This window comes from Malania oleifera, chromosome 10, assembly GCF_029873635.1.
Source record: "Malania oleifera isolate guangnan ecotype guangnan chromosome 10, ASM2987363v1, whole genome shotgun sequence".
NCBI classification, from domain to species: domain Eukaryota; kingdom Viridiplantae; phylum Streptophyta; class Magnoliopsida; order Santalales; family Ximeniaceae; genus Malania; species Malania oleifera.
Window position 1 is genome coordinate 17340830 of NC_080426.1, and position 22293 is coordinate 17363122.

At 37.7% G+C, this 22293-nt stretch overlaps 2 protein-coding genes across 11 annotated transcripts in view; both read left to right on the forward strand.

Moving 5' to 3' along the window:
• LOC131165444 (pullulanase 1, chloroplastic) overlaps positions 1-915 on the forward strand; it is a 153247-nt gene extending 152332 nt beyond the window's left edge. For all 10 annotated transcript variants that reach the window (XM_058123271.1, XM_058123273.1, XM_058123275.1 and 7 more), the window contains exon 28: positions 343-915. In XM_058123271.1, the coding sequence (XP_057979254.1) occupies positions 343-453 (111 nt within the window). In that variant the 3' untranslated portion in view covers positions 454-915. The remainder of the gene's footprint in view (positions 1-342) is intronic.
• Positions 916-11026: 10111 nt separating this feature from the next.
• LOC131165445 (zinc finger protein ZAT5) lies at positions 11027-12466 on the forward strand. Its single transcript, XM_058123282.1, has one exon. It carries the CDS (start codon positions 11285-11287, stop codon positions 12269-12271), a length of 987 nt encoding a protein of 328 aa, XP_057979265.1. The 5' UTR covers positions 11027-11284; the 3' UTR covers positions 12272-12466.
• Positions 12467-22293: the final 9827 nt, after the last annotated feature.

The following is a 22293-nucleotide window of genomic DNA, read 5'->3' on the forward strand; positions in this document are numbered from 1 at the left end:
TTGATGCTCTAGTTGCTTGTTGAAAAACGATTGAAAAGAATACAAATCCTATACTTTCTCTCTGTTTCTTTTTTAAATGCACTTGTTGACTGCTGAAAACCCATTAGAAGGAAATAAATATTTGAATGATTCCTAGAAGTCATAGGAAAACCCATATGAACTTTTGATAAGCAAAGGGAAGCTTAGATAACCTAGGAACTATGCAATAAGAATTGTTTTATTGGGTCATTGTAAAGCTAACATTTAACTTGTTTTCAAGAATGCCCCATGTGAAACTGACCAAATATAAGCATACAGTAATTGTTTTTTTTATTGTCTCTTTGGGGGTGAGCCTTGGTGCAGTTGGTGTCAAGTGATACCAGAGTGAAGAACTCAAGGTATGAAGCGTCATCTGGGTGCTTCACAGTGCCCCCAAGGACAACATCCATCTTTGTGGAGCCTCGAAATGCCTAAGTGATGTTCGATATGTTCAGTCAGTGCTTCGATAAGAGTTCCTGATTGAGGTACTTCCAATCCGTTTGGAGGAGAGCTGTGTAACATTGATGGCACTGGATGTGACAAATGACCAGAAAAATATGTTATCTGAGTTTGTTTAGGAGACGATCAAGCAACCAGCATAACTTCTATGTCCTGCAAATGAAATATGAAGATGAAGATGACCTTCCCACCCGATTGGATTTTAGGCATCAACATGCAAGGAAATCTGACCTTTGAAGCCGGAACATATGGGAGAAGAAATGTATTCCATTATGTAGCCTTTAATTTTGGTCTATTCTCCTCTTCCTCTGTGATTGAAATAAGGGATATCTGGAAACTGTTGCTGAAAATAACCAAATTACTTGACACAAAATAAACAATTAGTGAACTGGATTTATTGTTGTAGAGTAATTATAATTATGTTTTGACTTTTGTTTATTTTACCTTGTATGTATTTTTGTGGGTTGTGAAGCTGGTGATGAGTAAACTAAACCTGACCTTGTCTATTAAAACATTTTGGTTCAGGCCAATGAGATCTTGGCCTAGTGGGAAGTAAGAGTTTAAAGCTGAGGCCTAAGGCCATGTGAGGTCCCGAAGTTCAATTTTCATATGATAACATATATTAAAGTTGGGTTTTGCTTTCTTTTAGGGCTTGTACATGGTGTTCCTATGTTTATTCACTTGAGTCGAGCAGCTTTAGTGCAGATGGGGATTTTATTTTTCATATGATCATATTGTATATATTTTTAGGTTTGATTTGCCCTCTAAAGCATGGCTACTTTTCTAATGATTTATTATATCTATGTTCATCATTGCAAAATCTCACCTACAGGCACAGTACACTAGTGTAAATAATTTTTTTGTTAAAAAGAGTGTTAATGTTAACTAAAATGACATCGTCTTATAGTATAAATAGCCTTGCTTGTTCTTCAATTATATGTATTCCACGTCGAAAGTTGGAGAAACAAAAAAGATAATTTCTTATTCTTAATGTTTGATTAGTTTAATGCTTATATTAGAACTATTCAAATGCAATATTAATTTTAAATTATGCAAAGGTTTGAAGATTCTATTTTTCATATTAAAATCTATTATTAAACTTCATCTAATAAATTCGAGGGCATTCATAAAATATTTTCTTTTCTCACTTTGGGAGTGTAAAATTAAGATTTTGAATTTAGATTTGTCTGAACTTATATAAAATATAATAAACAATGTTTTTAAGTTTTTTAAAAATATGCATAAATTTAAATTCAAATTTCGAATGTCATACTCTCAAGCATTATTTAGAAGTATTTTAAACTATTAGCAAGATGTAGAGTTCAATTTGATTATCAATCACATTCACGGCTATGATCTTGCATTAATTCAATGTGGAAATTCTCTATGCAAAAAAATGATTAAAAAAAAAAAAAACTAAACTAAACTAAACTAAAATGTTCAGTCATTTGTTTGCTCGCGCAAGTGGTGCTTAAGAGCGGTGATTGTGTATCCTGTTTTCCAAAATAAAATTATAGATAGTTTTACTTAATTAATGGTATTTAATTTTAATTATATAGTATTACTAATGTGTTGGTTTTGATAGATTATTTGTAATTTTCATGCGTTTTATTTGTAACTACGGTATTTCTTCACCAAAAAGACCCTTGGGTTGTGATTTGGTTTTTCAAGGAGTTCCCAAGTCTCTAGTTGGTTGTTGTTGGATAACTTAATAGTGATGGTTCAATGGCTTATCTCAAGCCCATCATGTTGCCAAAAAATAGGCTTAGGTGTACAGTTGACACATTCTCTAGTCGCCAAAATTGCCTCTCAAATGATTTATTCATCTCTCTAGCTAACTCCTATAATTGGCCTTTGCATCAATTACACGTGCAAGGATTCCTTTCTAGCTGTGCATTTGAGTTTGATCTTCAAGAAGATGTGATAGGTATTTTTGTATTCTATTGTTATTTTGTTGCTGATAGGTTTTGTTTATTGTGTGTGCAGATGACATTCTAATTACCAATAACAATGATCAAGTTATTCAAAGTTTGAAAGAAGATTTTCCAAATAAAGTTTCGAGCTAAAGATGTTGATTGTCCATTAAAATATTTCATAAAAGTGGTAAAATTTTATACGACACCTTTGTCTTGTCATAAAACAAGTATGTGTTAGATGTTTAACATGACCAAGTTGTTGCTTATGAAATCCAAACCCACTAATACACCTATAGATCTTAATAGCAAATTGCTACCAAATGTGACTGATTTGTTGGCTGATTCTAAACAATATCAAAGATTTATTGGGGAAGTTAAACTACTGAGCACATGACCAAACATATCTTTTAAAATAAATGTTGATAGTCAGTTTCTTAGTTCTCCCCAATCAAGTTGTTGGGAATGTTGTCATTTGTATATTCCAATATCTCAAAGGTGTGCTAAGATATATTAGGCCCTCTCATATAATGATCAAGGTCACACTCGTATTAGTGTTATATAGATGTAAATTTAAGATGGATTCACAATCGGGTAATGTTAGCAGTAACCAAGTATCTTGGAAGTAGGAAACAAAGTACTATTGTTGCCAAATTGAGTGTTGAATAGGCCATTCATGCACACATGACATAAAATTGATTTGACTAAAGAACGATTTGGAAGAATTTATTTTTCCACATCTTGTACCTATGAAATATTCAATGTGTTATGATCAAGCTATTATTTATATTGTATCCATTCCAACCAAATAAATGAGCAAACAAAATACTTTTTTTTTTTTACGAAAATCTCAAATTTATTGATAGTCTTCACTTATGGCGAAAGAATATCATGATTATAACATGACACATGGAATTTACAAATAAACTATCAAAACCATCTCAGACATCGAAACCAATACAAGTCTATCAAAACTCGTACCATTATCCAACTAAAACAATCTAAACTTGCCAATATGTAATAATAATAATAAAAAAAACAAACATAAACATAAACAAATTACCTACAAAATGATGTCAATTACCTGCAAACAAAAATCAGTAGAAAACGGAGGAGAACCAAATGATGACAATTGAAGACGAAGGCTTGGAATACTCATCTTATCCATACAAATGAGACCTCTCATTTTACTCAACAGCGCATTACCTATAAAATTTCTCTTCGTGTTGCCTCCCTCGCCTTGACAAGCCAAGTAATCCGCCACCCGATTACCTTCTCTAAATTGGTGTTTTATAGAGAACTAGAGACCTTATAACTCCTCTTCTAACAATTTCCAAAAGTTCCATAAGTACCAAGAGGAGCAAATTCCAAATGTGAGTCATCTCACCACCAATTCCAAGTCGTTTTCAATACAAATATTCTGATATTCGAATTTTTTACAGAGTCGAACACTACTAGTAAGAAACACTTGTATAAACAAAATACACTGAAGGCATTGTTACTTTTTCCAAGAGACACTTGTGTAAAAGTTCAATAATAAAAATTTAAACTCTAGAGAGTAATCGAGTTAAACATAATTATAACAAGTTAGAATCATATGATATCTACACTTTGACTCTAGGAAGATCAGCGTTACACATTATTTACGGGGTATGATAGATGATCATTGTGTGATTCATGACACACATTATAAATAGAGATGCCTAATTTTTTTAATTTACTAAACATTCTTAAAAGACATGATTATGCCTGTCCCATTAATTAACCAAATTTGTTTTTTCGGTTTGTATGTATTGAATTGGAAGCTTTAATTAAGTTTATTGGAGCAGTAAGTGGGAGATAGATAAAAATAGGTACTTCAAATCACAAGACAAGTGTGAGAGGGAGGGATAAAAGAGTGGGCTGCACCTACTCTCCTTGTGGAGTGGAGTAGGCATGAAGTCGTTGTCCTCTAATCCTCCAGAGGATGATTCAGGATTTAATTAACTTTTCAATTTACTCAAACCACCCCTTCCCCTCTCCCCCTACCGTCGCTGCTGCTACCAATACCAATTACCAACTCCAGTACCATACTTACCATATATATATATATATATATATATATATTGTGTTTGAGACGTTGAGAGAATATTATAATTTACTGTGCATCTTCTATTCTATTGGAACTTGGAAAATGGTCTCTGCTCCCCTTCAATAAAATATGATGAGGTCTGATTGTGGATCTATATATGTTTGAGATGAGACAGACAAATATATATATTTAATATAGAGCAGCATTGTTCATGCGCAGTGCTGACCATATTGTACAATCCTCTTATTTATTATATCCCTATATCATACTTATCCAATTAAGCTGCCTGCTTCATTTTTTATCTGTTGGGAAATTTACATTACATGTAAGTCATATAACATCAGAAGAAGAAAGAGTGAAGAATGAGTGACTAATACACATGAATATTCGGACCTAAAATTAAACAATTTAAAACTTTTGGGTGAAGGCTCTTATTCTGGTAAATGCTAAAAAAAATGATGTTATTCTAGTCGGTATGAAATAAATTAAGAATGACTATTTATAAATCTCTCTCACATAAATATGTATTCTTGTGCTGGTTCCTGTTGATTAATGGAATAACATTAACCTAACTTTGCATGGTTATTCGTTTTTATAATAGTACTATCTTTTTGTGAGCTATAATTATGTTTCTAGTTATAAGATAAATCCCATTAATTTTATTTCACGAACCATAATGTTAATAATTATGTTTGCAATCATTAGTTAGCATAATTTTATTTTGCTAAATTTTGTGGGAACTGTTGGTCAGAATTTCAGATTGAAATATTATATTTAATACAGTATTAAAGAAAGACTTTGGAGCATTGACTCTTACTTCACTCCAGCCTGTTTGTATTTCTTTTGTACCTTGAACTTTATTTTGGGAAGGGGCTCTCTCCCAAATTGAAGTATATATGCAGAAACCTACTCTCCTTCTAGATAGGCTGTATATATATATACATATGACTATTAGCTTGCTTGTCACTGCACATCTCAACCGTGTATATTGATAACAGTGTTGCCACAAAATATTTAAAAGAAAGAAACAAAAAATCAAAAACATGACATCCCAATTATAAAAAAAAAAAAGTCAAGTCCTTCCCCATTCTATTTTGTTTTTATGACCCGAAACTCTCACTTGGGTGAACCCTTCAGATCTACTCACACAAGACCAAATCAGGAGATGAAAACATTATCATTTACCCACTATCGAATTCCTAATAATTCGCTAAGAAAATCATAAGTAAAAAATTGAACTTGAAATATTATGTTGAGCAAATCCAACTAATTATAACTCTACTTATTCCTTTGGTTGTTTGATCAAAATCGAAACATATATATACCATTACCAAATACTGAATGGTTCTTCAAACTGCAAGTGAAAAATGCACAAACAGATCAAGATTGGAGTGCGCACCAAAAAGGGCAAAAAAAAAAGGGAAAAATTAGGCTGTAAATCCTTAATTTGCTCGTAGCTGTATTTTCCCTGGTGATTGCAGTAATGGTATGAGACATCGTGTATATATGGAACAATACATATGAGGAGCCTTTTCATATACCAAACCGTTGTGAGCTTTAAAAATGAGCTTAGTTGGTGGATTATACATCTGAGTTACACATTCTACTTTAAGGTTCGTTTAATTATTTGGGACTTTGCTGGACTGAGCAACCCAAAACAAAACAAAAAACAAAAAAAGAAACTCTACTTTGAGTGGTCCATAAGCCACAACTAGAATCCTATCTCTCTTATCTCTCTCTCTCTCTCTCTACACACAAACATATATATTTATATATATGTATGAGACAAAAGAGGAGTATAGTATTGGGTATAGAATATTGAAGAGTAATATACAGTAGTTGGCATACATGCTCAAACTTGGCATATATGGCAATCTCTTCCAAGCTAGCTCAGCTCCTTCTAATGCACTTATATATACAGAAACAATTCATACATTTGTCTCTGTACTAGCTAGCTAGCTCCCTATATATATACATATACCTATATATTGAAAAGAGACATATATATATATATATATAGAAGGAGAAGTGGAGAAGAAGTATACGTGGTAATCAAAGGGAAGCAGGAGAAGATGGAGGAACCCCATGATTGGATTTGGATTGAGGTGTGGGGCTGTGGGGATCCTTTGCTTCTTTATTGGTCCTTTTAAGTAAACCCACATCTTTCTCTTTTGTATATATATGTGCATTAAATGTATTAATGTATGCAGTCCCCCCTCATTACGTGCTGCACACAACCCATCACCAAAGGAATAAATATTCTCCACGCCAAGCAACTTAATTGCCCACCTTTATAACTATCCATATATCTATATTTTAAATGTTAAATATGGATAAATAAATTATTCTACTACATTTATCAATAACAGACATAAAAAAATATATTTTTTTTAATATATTTAAAATATTAAAAAAAATTAACACACAAACACATGAAAGGACAGGTTCAATTTCCCAACTCTATATCTTCACAACTTTTTCACTTCAACACACTCCATATATATAAATTTCGAAATTAAATTAACAATTAACATTTTGATCAAGATGCATATTTCGACTTTCGTTTCCATTAAACACATAAATGTACTCTATACTTGTGTGGTTCGCTCTTTGTCACGGCCTCACATCATATGTCTACTACGGAGATCTATGATGGACGTCAAAAATCAGATGGAAGAGTCTGTCACGATCTCACATCAGATGTATATTAGAGGGAGCACTCTGATAAGGATATCAGAGATCGAGTGGAAGAGCTTGTCACGATCCCACATCGATGTACTAGGGAGATCTTGAGCTTTAAGGATAGTTTGGACTCCAACTATATGAGACGCACCTTTTATAGGATAAATTCATAGGACCAGTAGACCAAATTAGAAAACACCTCATCAAAATTGAGCTTACACTCTCACATGTAACATCTTAAATGCATCTCCAAAAATTATATATGTGTGTGTGTGTGTGTGTGCAATGTAGCCAATGATTGATTGGTAAAATAAAAATTCGGTTCCAAATTATTTGATCATCAACTCAGCATGGTATTTGAGTAGTGGCATATTGGTGTGTGTTGAAGAGATGATGTATAATTAATTTAAATTAATTAAATGAGATTAGAAGAATGGATGGTCAACAGCACATGAACCCTTTCATTGGATGGCAAATGCTGTGCCCAATAATGCATATTTTAACTTCTTTGTTTAATGTTATTTTTACCACTGAAAAAGACTAAATAGTTTAATGTTGTTTAATATGCAAGAAGCAAAGAACTAGTAGGTATTTGGTTCACTCTTTTAGGTATTAACACTATGACTTTCAAGTTTTAATTTAAATGGTTTCAATTTCAACCAATGTGTAGTTGATAGTCAAGGTCGTGTAATTAATACATGGGCCGATACCACTAATTTGTGTGTTAGATTTTTATTTTTTCTCATAATTTGTTTGACCTCCATTCTACAAGGCTAAGTAAATTGGTTCCTTATTTTTAGAAATAATAATAATAATAATAATAATAATAATAATAATAATAATAATAATAATAATGCTCTACTAAAGATGTATAACATGAAATAGACAAATAATTATTGTTATTAAATTTCACCATTGATAAGTTAAATATTGATACTTACCATCATTATAAATTTTGATATTATCTTTATAGTTTTTAGGAAACCATTTAAATTAGAATTGTTTAATTGTTAAGAAGTAAACTTCAAGCTAGTTCTTGGGGAAGATATAGATACATATGTGGTCATTTCAAAACATAAAATAGAATTACTAGTGAGTTGCATCATGCAAAAGTGAAATTCAAAATAATTTTTTAAATTTCTCCAATTACTGCACTTATCTTTATCACTATTTTAACTAATCTTACTTATGAGATATACGTTATTTTGTGATCATAAGAAATTAGTTTTTTGATCTGATAAAGGAATTCTAATTCAAATATTGGAAGAGACATAAGATGACATTTCTTTTGTATTTGCGCGAGATGAATTAGCTTGTTGAACTATTAGAGTAGCATGCATTTAACATGGTCATTGACTTTGTATATGGATAGAGGTAATTATTTTCAAGGATGATAAAAGAATTATAATCATGTTATGAGAGAACTTCAAGATGTCTTCAAGTTAATATGAAATTTGAGACTTATGATGGATAGAGGTCGTGATTGTTAGGGACTTATGAGAATGTGATACTATCTAACTTGACTTTTGGTTCTTATTCTTTATATAAAATTCACCCAGTTGTTCATTGAATTATCCCTCATAGCCTATCAAGATTATGATGAACTCATATTATAAATCTACAATCTCTTCTTTGTATGGCATGTTATGCTACTAAGACTTTCATAATATAAACCCCTAAACCTTTGGGTTTTTAATTGAGACAGTTCATAAAGTTTTATTTTCATAAATGCTAACTATCAAATACAATGCATACATTATAGGAAATTTACACCAATTATAATATTATTTTTTTAATACATTAATAATACTGAGATGATGTATAAATAAAGTAAAAAACCTAAGGCATGATTTTTTTTTTTTTTCATTTTTTTGATACGCACTTAATTAGTGATGCAGTGTATGTCACGCATATAATTTACACGCTCTTTTTTTTCTTTTCCCCCTTTTTTCATTGGGGCATGTAAATTATATATATATGAAGGAGTAAGGAAAAAAATTCGTGTAAAAGCACTACTGCGCTCTTTACTTTTTATAGCAATAATCACCCAATTTTTTTTTGAACTTTCCTTAAAAGATATCTCTAAGAACTACACAATGGACTTACAATCTTAAGTACATAGGTAATTATCAGGAACTTTTTTTTGAACCTTCCTTAAAAGATACCTCTAATAACTATACAGTGGACTTGGTTGTATTCGGTGGTGAAGGGTACTTTACTAATATATGCTTTACCTCGCCTACTCTACTTTAGTGTCTGAATTGTTCATATGATGTCATTGCATATTGTATTTTGCTTTAATATATTTTAGGATGGCCAAGGTAATTAAAATTTACGCTTTCTAAGGGCCTAGGTTTTGGCAACATTTGCCCTTAAATTTGTAGGACCTTTGCCCTTTTCTTGGTCGTGCACCTCTGATTTTTCACCAACCTTCTGTACGTACATATATGGAAGTTGTTTTAATTAGGACAACAAATTATCAAATTGAAAGTTAGGGTTGAGGACATTATGAAAATTTTGTTTTAACTTTTTATGAAGAAAACTTATCTTTCACATTAAAGGGATTGTAATATTGAATAAGGAAGTCAAACTACTAATGTATTATCATCTGACCCATTTTAAAATCTAACTTCTCAAATAATTTATAAAATTAGTTAAAAAGATTGAGTTTACAATCTTGTTAATTTGTCTCTCGAAAATCCTGATAATTTTTTAACATATTAATCAAAAATTTTCATGCAGAATCGGCCATCATTATACAACCATTTTCACAATCATGCACATATATATATATATATATATATATATCTTTAAAACATATGTGTGGCTTTCTAAGTTAGTTCAAATGGACATGGAGGGGCTGACAGTTGATCTCCTCCTGACAATAAGAGGTCTTGAGTTCCGCACAAGGACCGGCTTCTTGTTTGCCGGTCTGCTGCCTTCCTGGAGGATTTCGAAGGGCTCTCTCTAAAGAATTAACATGCATAATTTATTTATTTTTTTAACTAAGTGTAAAATTCCAGAAGAAAAATTGGGAATTAACAGTCCATGAAGCTGGTGGTCATGCAAGCATGACAACACGCAAACATGGAAGGAGAAAATTTTTATTTAAAAATAAAAGAAAAGAACGAAAAAAGAAAGGGAGCACCGCCGATTCCGTGGTTCCAGGCTTGCACTCCAATTATCTCCTCAGACAGAATCGTTGAGGCAAAGTAATGGGTTTGCTTTCAATAGTCTCTCTCTCTCTCTCTCTCTCTCTCTCTCTCTCTCTCTCAAAGAAATACCTTTTCATATTTGCACAATCTTTCCTTGAAGAAGACGTGAGTGAGCGACTGAGCAGCAAGGGTTCGCCCCCAACTCCCCGGAGCGCGTACCGACGCGCCGCCGCGGCGAGTGGGAGAAGAAAGGGGATCGGAGCATGCTCATGTCGTGCACCCAAATAGCTCTTAATTGGGTTGGGGCTCCTTAATTTTTTCTGGGTTTGGGTGGTGGGGTTTGGTCCGCTTAAAAAAACATTTTTGGGCGATTCCATATTAATTTTGGTCATTGCGGGGGTAGAAGTGAGTTGGCAAAGTGTGAGGAAGAGAGTGTGAAACGCACTCGTATGCTCAACAAACAAACCAACTCCCCCCCTTTCCTCCTCCTCCACAATCTCTCCTCGTATAAAAACCAACACACACACACATACACACCCCCATCCTCTCTATTTTTGCATTATTTCAGTTTTTCTCGTTGTCTCTCTCTCTCCTCTCTAAAAAAAGTCTCTCTCTCTCTCTCTCTCTCTCTCTCTCTCTCTCACACACACACACAAAAGTTTGAGTTTGAGGCTGCCTGGCTGCCTGCCTATATATGACTTGAAAAAGGCTGGAAACTACTCAAGAAAGATAGGAAGGACTAAAAATGCACAGTAACTGTTTCATCTCCCCGGGCTGGCTTTGACTCCAAAGCCTCTCCCCCCTCAATTCACTACTCTCTATATATACACATTCCCCAACGCCCACTCTTTCCCCCCACCTTAAATTCTCTCCTGAGGTCTTTGCCTTTGGAGAATTGAGAAGGAGGAGGAGCGCCCGAGCTCATCATACACATACATACATCTTTACACATTCAAGATTCGTAGTTATTAAAGATTATAATCAGTATGGAAGCTCAAACAGAGGAAGTCGTCGTGGCTTCCAAGGATCACACCCACATGATCATCAAGGGCAAGCGAACCAAGCGCCAGCGCCCTCAATCCCCAATTCCCTTCGTCGTCACCATGCACTCTCCCACCGGCGCCGCCGCCGACAACTTCTCCCCCACCACTTCTGACGATTTCCCCGATAGCGCCACCGAAGAAGAAGAGGACATGGCCAATTGCCTGATCCTCCTGGCGCAAGGCCGGTCTCGTGAGTCCCCGAGACGGGTTGAAGATGACGGGTACAGGGTCTCGAACCGGAGGTATCTGCAGGACGGCGGCACCGGCGGGGGGGGCGGCAAAGTGGGCCTGTACGTCTATGAGTGCAAAACCTGTAACCGGACATTCCCGTCGTTCCAGGCTCTCGGCGGCCACCGCGCGAGCCACAAGAAGCCGCGAGCGATGGCGGTGGCCATGGCCCTGGCCGAGGAGAAGAAGCAGTACTTAATGTTGTGCGACGACGATGAAAATCACCGGCCGTTCAAAAGCGTCAACGATGGCAGTCCTCCTCATCTTTCCTTACAATTGAGCAGCAGCGGTAGGAGTAATTTACAGGGGAGCAACAAGAGCAAGCTTCACGAGTGCACAATCTGCGGCGCGGAGTTCACGTCGGGGCAGGCCTTGGGGGGGCACATGCGGCGGCACCGGGGACTCGTCAACGCCAGCACGGCGTTGTCTCTGAGCCCGATTCCGGGGTTGGAGTCGTCCGAAAAGGAAACCGCCGACAAGAGCCGGCAAAGAAGCTGCGGCCTATCCTTGGATCTCAATCTCCCGGCGCCAGAAGACGATCACCGGGAATCCAACTTCGCCTTCGCTTCGAAGCAACGGCAAGAACCGCAAGAAGAACAAAAGCAGCAGCAGCAGCCGCAGCAGCAGCAGCACCAACAACAACAGCAACATCAATCACATCTGGTGTTGTCCAACCCCACCTTGGTGGATTGTCATTACTGAGAAGTAAGAAGGTTCAAGATTCTAAATTGAATTTTTTTTTTTTTGGTTCATCTTAATTCCACACGATTGATAACCATCGATCTCAAAGGTCTCATAAATTGACGTGAATCTGATCAGCTTCATTGATTCATTCTTTTATATCAAAATATTGTCATTAATCAAATATTATGGATTCTTTTGATTCTTTAATTCTCATCATTAATAATTTGTCCATGTCCTTTTTCTTTCTTTCTTTCTTTCTTTCTTTTTTTTTTTTTAAGAAGAGGGCGTAAGCATGAATTCTCTGTAGTTAAACAGTTTGGGGTGATGGAAGTCCTTTAAAATCATGAAAAAAGCATGATGGCATCTTTTTGTTGTTCCTTTCTAACTGGGTTTTGTTCTTTTCCTGTGGGGAGGGATTAATGTGCATGTTACACTTTTTTACAGAGAGAGAGAGAGAGAGAGAGAGAGAGAGAGAGAGAGAGAGAGAGAGAGACAGAGATGTGGTAATGACCAATTTTGGTTGTGGTGGTGATGCAAAATTGCAAATCCAAGCCAAACCCACCACTCTCTCTCTCTCTCTCTTTACTGACAAGAATAGAAAGCCCAGTAAGCAAAGAGCAGGAGTACTCCCATATGAATCCACCTCTTATCTTTTAATTTCTTTTTACTAATATTTGGTAATAATGAGATGGCCGGAGGTTCTAAGTATAAACGTGAAAATGGCTGTTTTTGAGGTTCTAAAATATAAATGTGAAAATGGCTGTTTTTGCTACTTTTCTAAGACAAGCTTGGTCGACCGCCTCTCACGTTTACTGCTATTTTAGTTACAGATCAGCCAGCCGGACCACCCTACTGCATATGGAGACCATACATATATACAGCCACCTAATTAATATCTGGCAGAACAAAAAAAAACCCAGTACTTGATCGATCACCCACCAACCTTAACCATGCTCTCTCTCTCTCTCTCTCTCTCTCTCTCTCTCTCTCTAGCTGGCCTGGTGGTCGGTCCTTTCACACCGACTGAAAGTACACATTAACTATATCTTTTTGTTTTGGAGTTTTCCATACCTCATTCTCATGTTTGTTTTGGAGTCCAGAAAGAAATAAACTGAAAATCTTGCAAGTGAAACAGAAATTGTTGGGGAATAAACCGACCTGGAGTAATAATCACGCACAAAGAAAAATTCAAACACACACAATGAACACCGGATTTACGTGGTTCGGTCCAAACTGACCTACGTCCACGGGAGCACACCACTGCACTATAATCTGGGAGAAATAACACACGGAGAAGCCACTTCTCAACTCTCTCTCTCACCACAACTCTCTGCTCTCTGCACTTCTCTCTGCACTCTCAGTACACAGCACACCTCTACTCACGCAGCTCACTAAATTCACTCTCTCTCGCAACTCTCTGCTGCACACACCACATTACACACTCACACCCACACACATATATATATACAAGAGGGGGGAGCAATATTCAAATATGGTGGCTTGCAATTTCAGCAAAGCCTGCAGAGCAGGTGGCCGTCCATCTCCAGTGTCAAAGATGGTTGCTGGTTTTGGTGCGGCTGTCTGCAGCTCCACACCTGCAGAATTCAACAATCTCCCACTTGGAGGTGGAGACAGCATCTCAACCAGTGTATATGCAAATGTTGTGCTCATGTATGTCTTCAATCATGAAGACCAACTGAAGTTGAGCATAACTTCAGTTTCTCTGTAGTTACCACCTTTGTCAACATGTCAGCTGGATTTCTGCTGCCTTGAATCTTTTCAAGTGCCAGTACTCCATCCTCTAATAGAGATCTGATGAAGTGATAACGCAATCCGATATGTTTGGTTCTGGAATGAAATGCTGAGTTCTTTGCCAGATGTATCGCACTCTGACTGTCGCTGTACAAAACATTCTTCTCCTACTTCAACCCAAGCTCTGTCAACAAACCCTGAAGCCAAATCATCTCTTTGCTAGCTTCTGTCACTGCTACGTACTCAGCTTCTGTAGTGGATAGGGCAACAATCTTTTGTATCTACGACATCCAACTAACAGCTGTTGTGCCAACAGTGAATATGTATCCGGTGGTGCTCCTGCGGTGATCAATTTCACCAGCAAAATCGGCATCTACATATCCTTTGACTTTCAAGTCTCCTTTGCCGAAACATAAGCATTTATCAATAGTGCCTTTGAGGTACCTGAAGATCCATTTCACTGCTTCCCAATGAGTCTTCCCTGGATTAGACATGAATCTACTGACTGCTCCCACTGCTTGGCCAATGTCTGGTCTCGTACAAACCATAGCGTACATGAGACTTCCAATGGCTGAGGCATAAGGTACCTTAGCCATGAAGTCCTTCTCTTCATCAGTCTGGGGAACCTGATCCTTGGAGAGGCGAAAGTGTCCTGCCAAAGGTGTATTTACTGCTTTGGCGTTGCTCATGTTAAACCTCTGTAGAACACGGCCAATGTATTCCGACTGAAATAGCTGCAATGTTCCCTGTCGCTTATCTCTGGAGATTCGCATCCCAAGTATCTGCTTCGCTGAGCCTAAGTCCTTCATGTCAAATTCCATTGACAATTGCTGCTTCAATTTCCTGATCTCTTCTATATCTGGTCCTGCGATCAACATGTCCATCCACATATAACAACAGAATGATATAGCTAGACTGATACCTCTTGAAGTAGCAGCAGTGGTCGGCGTTACACTTTGTAAAATCATTCCTGTGCATAAAGCCGTCAAATTTCCGGTACCATTGTCTGGGAGCTTGTTTGAGACCGTACAAGCTCTTCTTTAACCTGCACACCAAATTCTCTTTACCTTTCTCTGAGAATCCTTCTGGTTGATGCATGTAGATTTCCTCTTCAAGATCACCGTGAAGAAATGCCGTCTTCACATCTAACTGCTCAAGATGTAAGCCCTCCGAGGGCAACAATACTCAGAACAGATCTGATGGTTGTCAACTTCACAACTGGTGCAAAAATGTCGGTGTAGTCAATTCCTTCCTTCTGCTCGAAGCCTTTAACTACTAACCGAGCCTTGTATCTTCTGGAGCCATCATGCTCCTCTTTGATTCTGTACACCCACTTGTTGTGAAGGGCCTTCTTACCTTTGGGCAACTCAGCTAGTTCCCACGTTCTGTTGGAGGTGAGGGACTTCATCTCGTCCTTCATTGCAAGCTCCCACTTGCTCGCATCTCCTGCCTGACATGCTTCATCATAGCATTCGGGCTCTCCTCCATCTGTAAGAAGTAAATAATCTATATACCTTCTGTTTGGTATATGAGGCCGAGTAGATCTCCTAAGCTCCGGAGCTGGAGTAGGAGGCGGTGGTGTGACGAATTGCTCCACTGGTTCCTCTGCCTGAGGATTCTCGGCATTCTGCTGTTGTGTTCCCATACATTCTGGGACATTATCCGTATCTACACAGGTTGGTTCTCTCTGAACTGGTTCGGTGGATTCAGCTGTGTGCCTATCTTTGTACATCACCTTTTCATCAAAAATCACATCTCTGCTTCTGATCACCTTTTTGTTTTCATCATCCCAAATGCGGTATCCAAATTCATCTCCACCATAACCGATGAAAGTGCATTTCCGGGATTTCGGATCCAGCTTATCCCTGACATGATCATTGATATGTACATATGCAACACAACCAAAAACTTTCAAATGTGAAAGTCTTACCTCTTTGTTACTCCAAACTTCTTCTGGTAGGCAATAGTCCAATGGTACTGAAGGACTTCTATTAATCAAATAAGCTGCTGTGTTGACTGCATGTGCCCAAAACATCTTTGGCAAGCCTGACTGCATACGCATGCTTCTGGCTTTTTCTGTCAACGTTCTGTTCATCCGCTCGGCTACGCCGTTGTGTTGAGGCGTACCTGGCACAGTTCTTTCCATTCTGATGCCGTGCTCATAGCAGAAATTCTTGAACTCGGTGTCAACATACTCTCCACCGTTATCAGTTCTCAGCCTTTTGACTTTCAAACCAGTTTCGTTTTCTACCATCGCTTTCCAATTTTTAAAAGCATTGAAAACATCAGATTTATACTTCAGGAAGTAAACCCATACCTTCCGTGAATGATCATCGATAAACGTGACGAAGTAATGCTTTCCTCCTGTAGACGAAATGGTTGTTGGTCCCCATACATCTGAATGGACTAGCTCAAGTTTCTCCTTCTTCGGGGTACTGATATTTGCCTGGAAACTAACTCTTTTCTGTTTCCCAAATATGCAGTCCTCACATGTGTCAATCTTCACCGACTGTAAATCACTCAACTTACCCTTTGAGTGCATCACCCTAAGTCCCTTCTCACTCAGGTGTCCAAGTCGTTGATGCCATAGGTTGCTATCATCATTTCCTGTAGCAACTGTAATAGACATATATGTATCAGGAGTTACATAAAGAGTGCCACTTTTCTTACCTCGAGCAATTGTCAATGCACCCTTCGAAATCTTCCATTCATCACCAATGAAAGATGTGTTATAACCTTCATCTGCCAATTGACCGACTGAGATCAAATTCTTCCTCAGGTCTGGAATATGTCTGACATCCTTCAGCTTCCATACTGACCCGTTCATTTTGATCTTCACTGTCCCCTTCCCGGCAATGTCGCAAGGATGATCATTGCCCAGATATACTTTACCGAAATTACCTGATGTATACTCCTCCAGGCAATCTCTGCTGCAAGTGGCATGGAATGAAGCTCCAGAGTCTAACACCCAAGACTCCTTTTTGCTCTCCAAAGAGCAGATCAACAAATCATCGTTCTCGGAAGCAATATTTGCTTCTGTCTTTGCCCTCGTATCTTTCTTCTGACTTCTGCACTGGTTCTTGTAATGACCAGTCTTTCCACAGTTCCAGCACTCAATAACTTTTCTGCTCTGAGAACCTGTGTCCTGAGTACCTCTGGAATCTCTGGATTTGGACCTCCTAGTCCTGGATCTGCCACGATTGTTAGATCTTCCATGCCCGCTTCCCTTTCCTCGGCTTTCCACATTCAAAGCTGAACTTGAAGTGGAGGCATTGTTCGATTGCATTCTGATCTCCTCTGTCAAAATCATGCTGATAACCTCGTCGTATTTCAGCTTCGATTTTCCTGCAGAGCTACTGATCGCAGTTACAATACCTTTCCAACTCTCAGGCAGCTGGCTGAGAATTAATAGAGCAAGGATCTCACTGTCAAAGGTAATCCCGACCGAGGCGAGTTGATCCGACAACTCGTTGAAATTATTCAAGTGTCTGTTGAAGCTTTCACCTGCAGACATGCTCATGGTAAAAAGTCTCTTCATTAGATGTACCTTATTTGCGGCTGATGGCTGCTCATACATGTTCGATAGCGCATCCATAAGGGACTTGGTGGTTGTCAAGTGCTTGATGTTGAAGGCAACAGACTTTGCCAATGTCATCCTCACAACTCCGAGGGCTTTTCGGTCAAGCAACTCCCACTCGCTCTCCTTCATGGATTCTAGCTTCTCCATCAGTGGTAAGTGTAACTCCTTACCAAACAAGAAATCCTCGATCTGCATTTTCCAGAAACCGAAGTTCGTGCCGTCAAACATCTCGATGTGAGAGCTTTTCTGGTTCGACATCTCGATTCACTGATCTAGAGATGGAATTAGCTCAATCGGACAGCACGGTTGGATCCGGAACGGTCGAAAACCCTAGGAATGGCTTAAGCCGCTCGAAAAACGGACTCGAAATGGCTTCAAAAAGCCCGGTCAAACTTTTGGTCAAACCTGGTCAACCCTGCTGACGTGGCACGTGGGACCCACTGCTGACGTGGCGCTGACGCAGCAGCGCTGACGTGGCGGGCCTGGCTGACGCAGCGCTGACGTGGACGCTGACGTCAGCGTCTTCAAGCTTCTTCTGGTCGCCGGACGTTCGCCAGCGCGTGGGGGCGCGTGAGGACCACTCCCGACCTGTCGCCGGCGCGTGGGAGCGCGTGAGGGCGCGTGGGAACGTCCTTTGGACGTTGGCGGCGCGTGTGGGCGCGTGCGGCTTCGTCTGAGCTCTGTTTGAGCTCCGATTACTGCCGTTGGCTTCGTCTCGGCGAGAGGAGTTCGATGGTAGCCTCAAAATTAAATTTTGAGCTACTGGACAGGGGCTCAAAAAAAACCGAAATTTTTCTTGATCTGGCTATTTTTACTCCGACCAAAGCTCTGATACCAGTTGTTGGGGAATAAACCGACCTGGAGTAATAATCACGCACAAAGAAAAATTCAAACACACACAATGAACACCGGATTTACGTGGTTCGGTCCAAACTGACCTACGTCCACGGGAGCACACCACTGCACTATAATCTGGGAGAAATAACACACGGAGAAGCCACTTCTCAACTCTCTCTCTCACCACAACTCTCTGCTCTCTGCACTTCTCTCTGCACTCTCAGTACACAGCACACCTCTACTCACGCAGCTCACTAAATTCACTCTCTCTCGCAACTCTCTGCTGCACACACCACATTACACACTCACACCCACACACATATATATATACAAGAGGGGGGAGCAATATTCAAATATGGTGGCTTGCAATTTCAGCAAAGCCTGCAGAGCAGGTGGCCGTCCATCTCCAGTGTCAAAGATGGTTGCTGGTTTTGGTGCGGCTGTCTGCGGCTCCACACCTGCAGAATTCAACAGAAATATTTCCATAATATATAATAGATCATTTTTGGAGATAAATGCATGTCTAAAGTTCGTCATTCATTCTAAAATTGCGTCTTAAATTTTGTGAACGTTCAAAGTAGTCAAAATTAAATTTCGACTGAAACCTTCGTCGTCCCTGGCCGTCCTATAATTAATGCTGGCCTAAAATTCATGTTTGCAGTGCCGATTCAGGTCAACCTATCTTTGAGTGAGTTAAGTAAGAGCCGCTTGGGCTGAATAGTAATAGGGTTGTGGAGTGTTTTGGTCAACTTCAATGATTTGTGACACGCAGTAACGCATGTCGCATCTCCATTGGGAGAGGAGACTTTATATATTACGCATCATAAATCCTTTTTTTGGGGGGGGAGGGGAAGATATTTGATCATCAGAAATACCTTCGAAGGGCGGTATATAATTGCTGATTATCAAATTTTATGTGTGAAGCGACAATTTCTTCAGCATTTAAAAAGAATAGTGTCCCGCATGCACCTATTTTGGATCAGATAATGGGCTTTTTGTATATAATTTAAGTCCACTAGAGTAGAAACTAGGCCCACTATTGAGTTTTGGATCCACCAAGGGTTTCTCTACAAGCATATTTTCAATTATATGTTTAATTAATTAATGCAGGTGTCACAGTTGAGCATTATATATATAGCTTTCTGGTATTTGTATATTGCATATATTCTTAACCAAACTAGGAAGAAAAGCAGATTAACATATGGAAAAAGCATTTTTAAAAAGGTTGTTTTGTTCAAAGACTGCCACTATGACTAAATATAAGTTATGTTTGCTTCATTCACTTGCAAAGCTCATTTTCACATGAGGGGTATTTTTATTTTTATTTTTATTTTCTTATTTATTTTTTATTTTTGGCACTACAATTATGTCACCGCTTAAGGGGTAGAAGATGTTAGTCATGACTCATATTGAGAAGGTGATTTACTTTGTGCAAGGTAAAAGCTTCTCATATATAGCAAGGATTCCAAAACATCTCAAGGTATTTTGGAATTTTGTTATGCAATTGATTATAATATCAATATATTCATCATATAACATAGAGTTAACTTTGTATGTGTGTGTGTGTGTGTATATATATATATATATATATATATATATATATATATATATAGTTGAAGGTTGAAATACAAGTCCCAAACTTTATGTTTGAGATCTTAGATTTGAATTTTTATTTTTAAATTCACACAAATTCAAAGTTAAGTTTTGAAATCCAAACCTCCAAATACAAATCTATATTCAAAGTACAAGAGGACCAAAATAGAATACGCAACCTAAGTGCGATTTTTCTTATAACTTACTAGAGATTTTCGTAAGGTGTCTGCATATTAGCACATTGGCAAACTACGTAAATTGTTGTGTTCTTGATTTTTTATTTTTTATTTTTTCTAAAATATGATACTTGTATGTGCATAACCTTAAAGTGTAGCTAAAAAATAGAAAATAAAAAGGGAAAGAAAGAAAATGAAGAAAATGTAGGAGATGGAAGTCGCACAATGAGCTTTATCTCCATAGTTTTTCAGTAAAACAAAGATGTAACGCCCCCAAACACGAAAGTGGGGTCCAAGGTGTTATTTGAAAATTTCTACAATTCCTAATACCACAATCATTATATAAAAGCAATAGAAATAATCTGAACATCCTCAAATATATTATCAAAGTTCTAATTACCACCATACATAAGTGTCTCCAGCTATTAATATTACAATCCAATAGAAACGAAAGAAGACTAATATCAATCCATACAACCCACTTACTATAACAAAACAATCTAAACTCAGCTTCCTAACTGGTTAAGCACGGTCCCTGGTATCTCCAGAAAATTCAAATGATCATTGGGGTGAGACACCTCTCACTAAGAAGGAAAATGTTAATATTAGGGTATGGCCAACATGAGTTTTAGTATATGCAGAAAACATCCATCACTTTCTTTAAACATAATAACATTTGGGAACTATACTCATGCCTACACAATTGAAAATATACATTTATTTCCATAATATAAATCAGTCCAATACATATTTAACATGGGTTACATAAATTCATACATATGCATAGAAGAACTCCCTTTTGGACAAACACATCATCATGTATAGACCCCCATGATATGGTTGTGTGGTCCAAAGATTGGACCTAGCCTTAACTGGCCTACCACCAGGCTAAGTCAAATCTCATGTCTGTAAGTTCGATTTGCCTACCCAGCTGGTCTAGACTCCAGGGGGATACACAACCCTTTCGTGAGCAAATCGGTTTTTCATTACCAACACTTCTATCTAGAACAATGTTTGCACTATCTCACATACTGGCTATGGTACCGTGCCCTAATCATATCTGGTTCTCAGGGTTCTTAAACCATATAATGCAATTTAAGTAATAAAAACTGTTATATAACTCATTTCGTAATTCATTGCAAAACCTGTCATATCAAAACCCAGCACACAGCCGTCATATCAAAACTCGACACACAGTCGTCATATCACATATCCATTTTCATCTAAAAACCAATATAGTTCACAATTTCACCGTATATTCTTACCACAATACTCAGATTCCAATATGCAATGAAACAAAAATGGATTATTCTCATGCCACATGTTTTGAATATTAAATCATAATCAAATAAACCAACCGGACACATTTCATAAAATAACAAGTGGATTTTGATAAAATCCAGGTGATCATCTCACCCTTTTAAACTACTCACAACACACTTATATATATACATACATATAGATTTTATAGGAAAACTAAGATGATCACCCTAGCCCATACCTTTAGGCTTTTCTCAAAACATATGTAACAACAAAGTCAAGTTTTCAACCATTCAAATCACTCAAAAATCATCGTAGGATATTCCCATATTTATAGACTCAGTTTTGAACATTTGGATTTCAAACTAATCATTGATACCATGAAAATACATACATAAGAACAGCTTAATCATTTCAATTTTTTATTAAAAAAAAAAACTTGACATAACCTCATCCCCTTACATGTTCCTGAAAATAAGTCGTTTACGTTTCAGAAAAAGAAAACCCTAACTTTAGAACCCGCCGCCGAAAGTGAGTCGGCAAGCTGAGAGAGGAGGGAGAGATGATCGGGGAGCGAGGATGGACTATGGGTGAACTTAGGGGAGAGAGAGCTACGTGAGAAAGTGAGTCCAAAAAACCTAATTTAGAGAGAGAGAGAGAGAGAGAGAGAGAGAGAGGAATATAAGTTATGAAATAAAAATACATTGCTTACTACTTAAGTAAGCCTGCCCAGAGGTCGGTTTTCCTAGACTCCAGAAAATCGTCGACGGTTTGGTCTTGCCAAACCGTCTTTCCTTCTTTTTCTTTTCTTTTCCTTTATTTTTCATTTCTTTTATTTATTT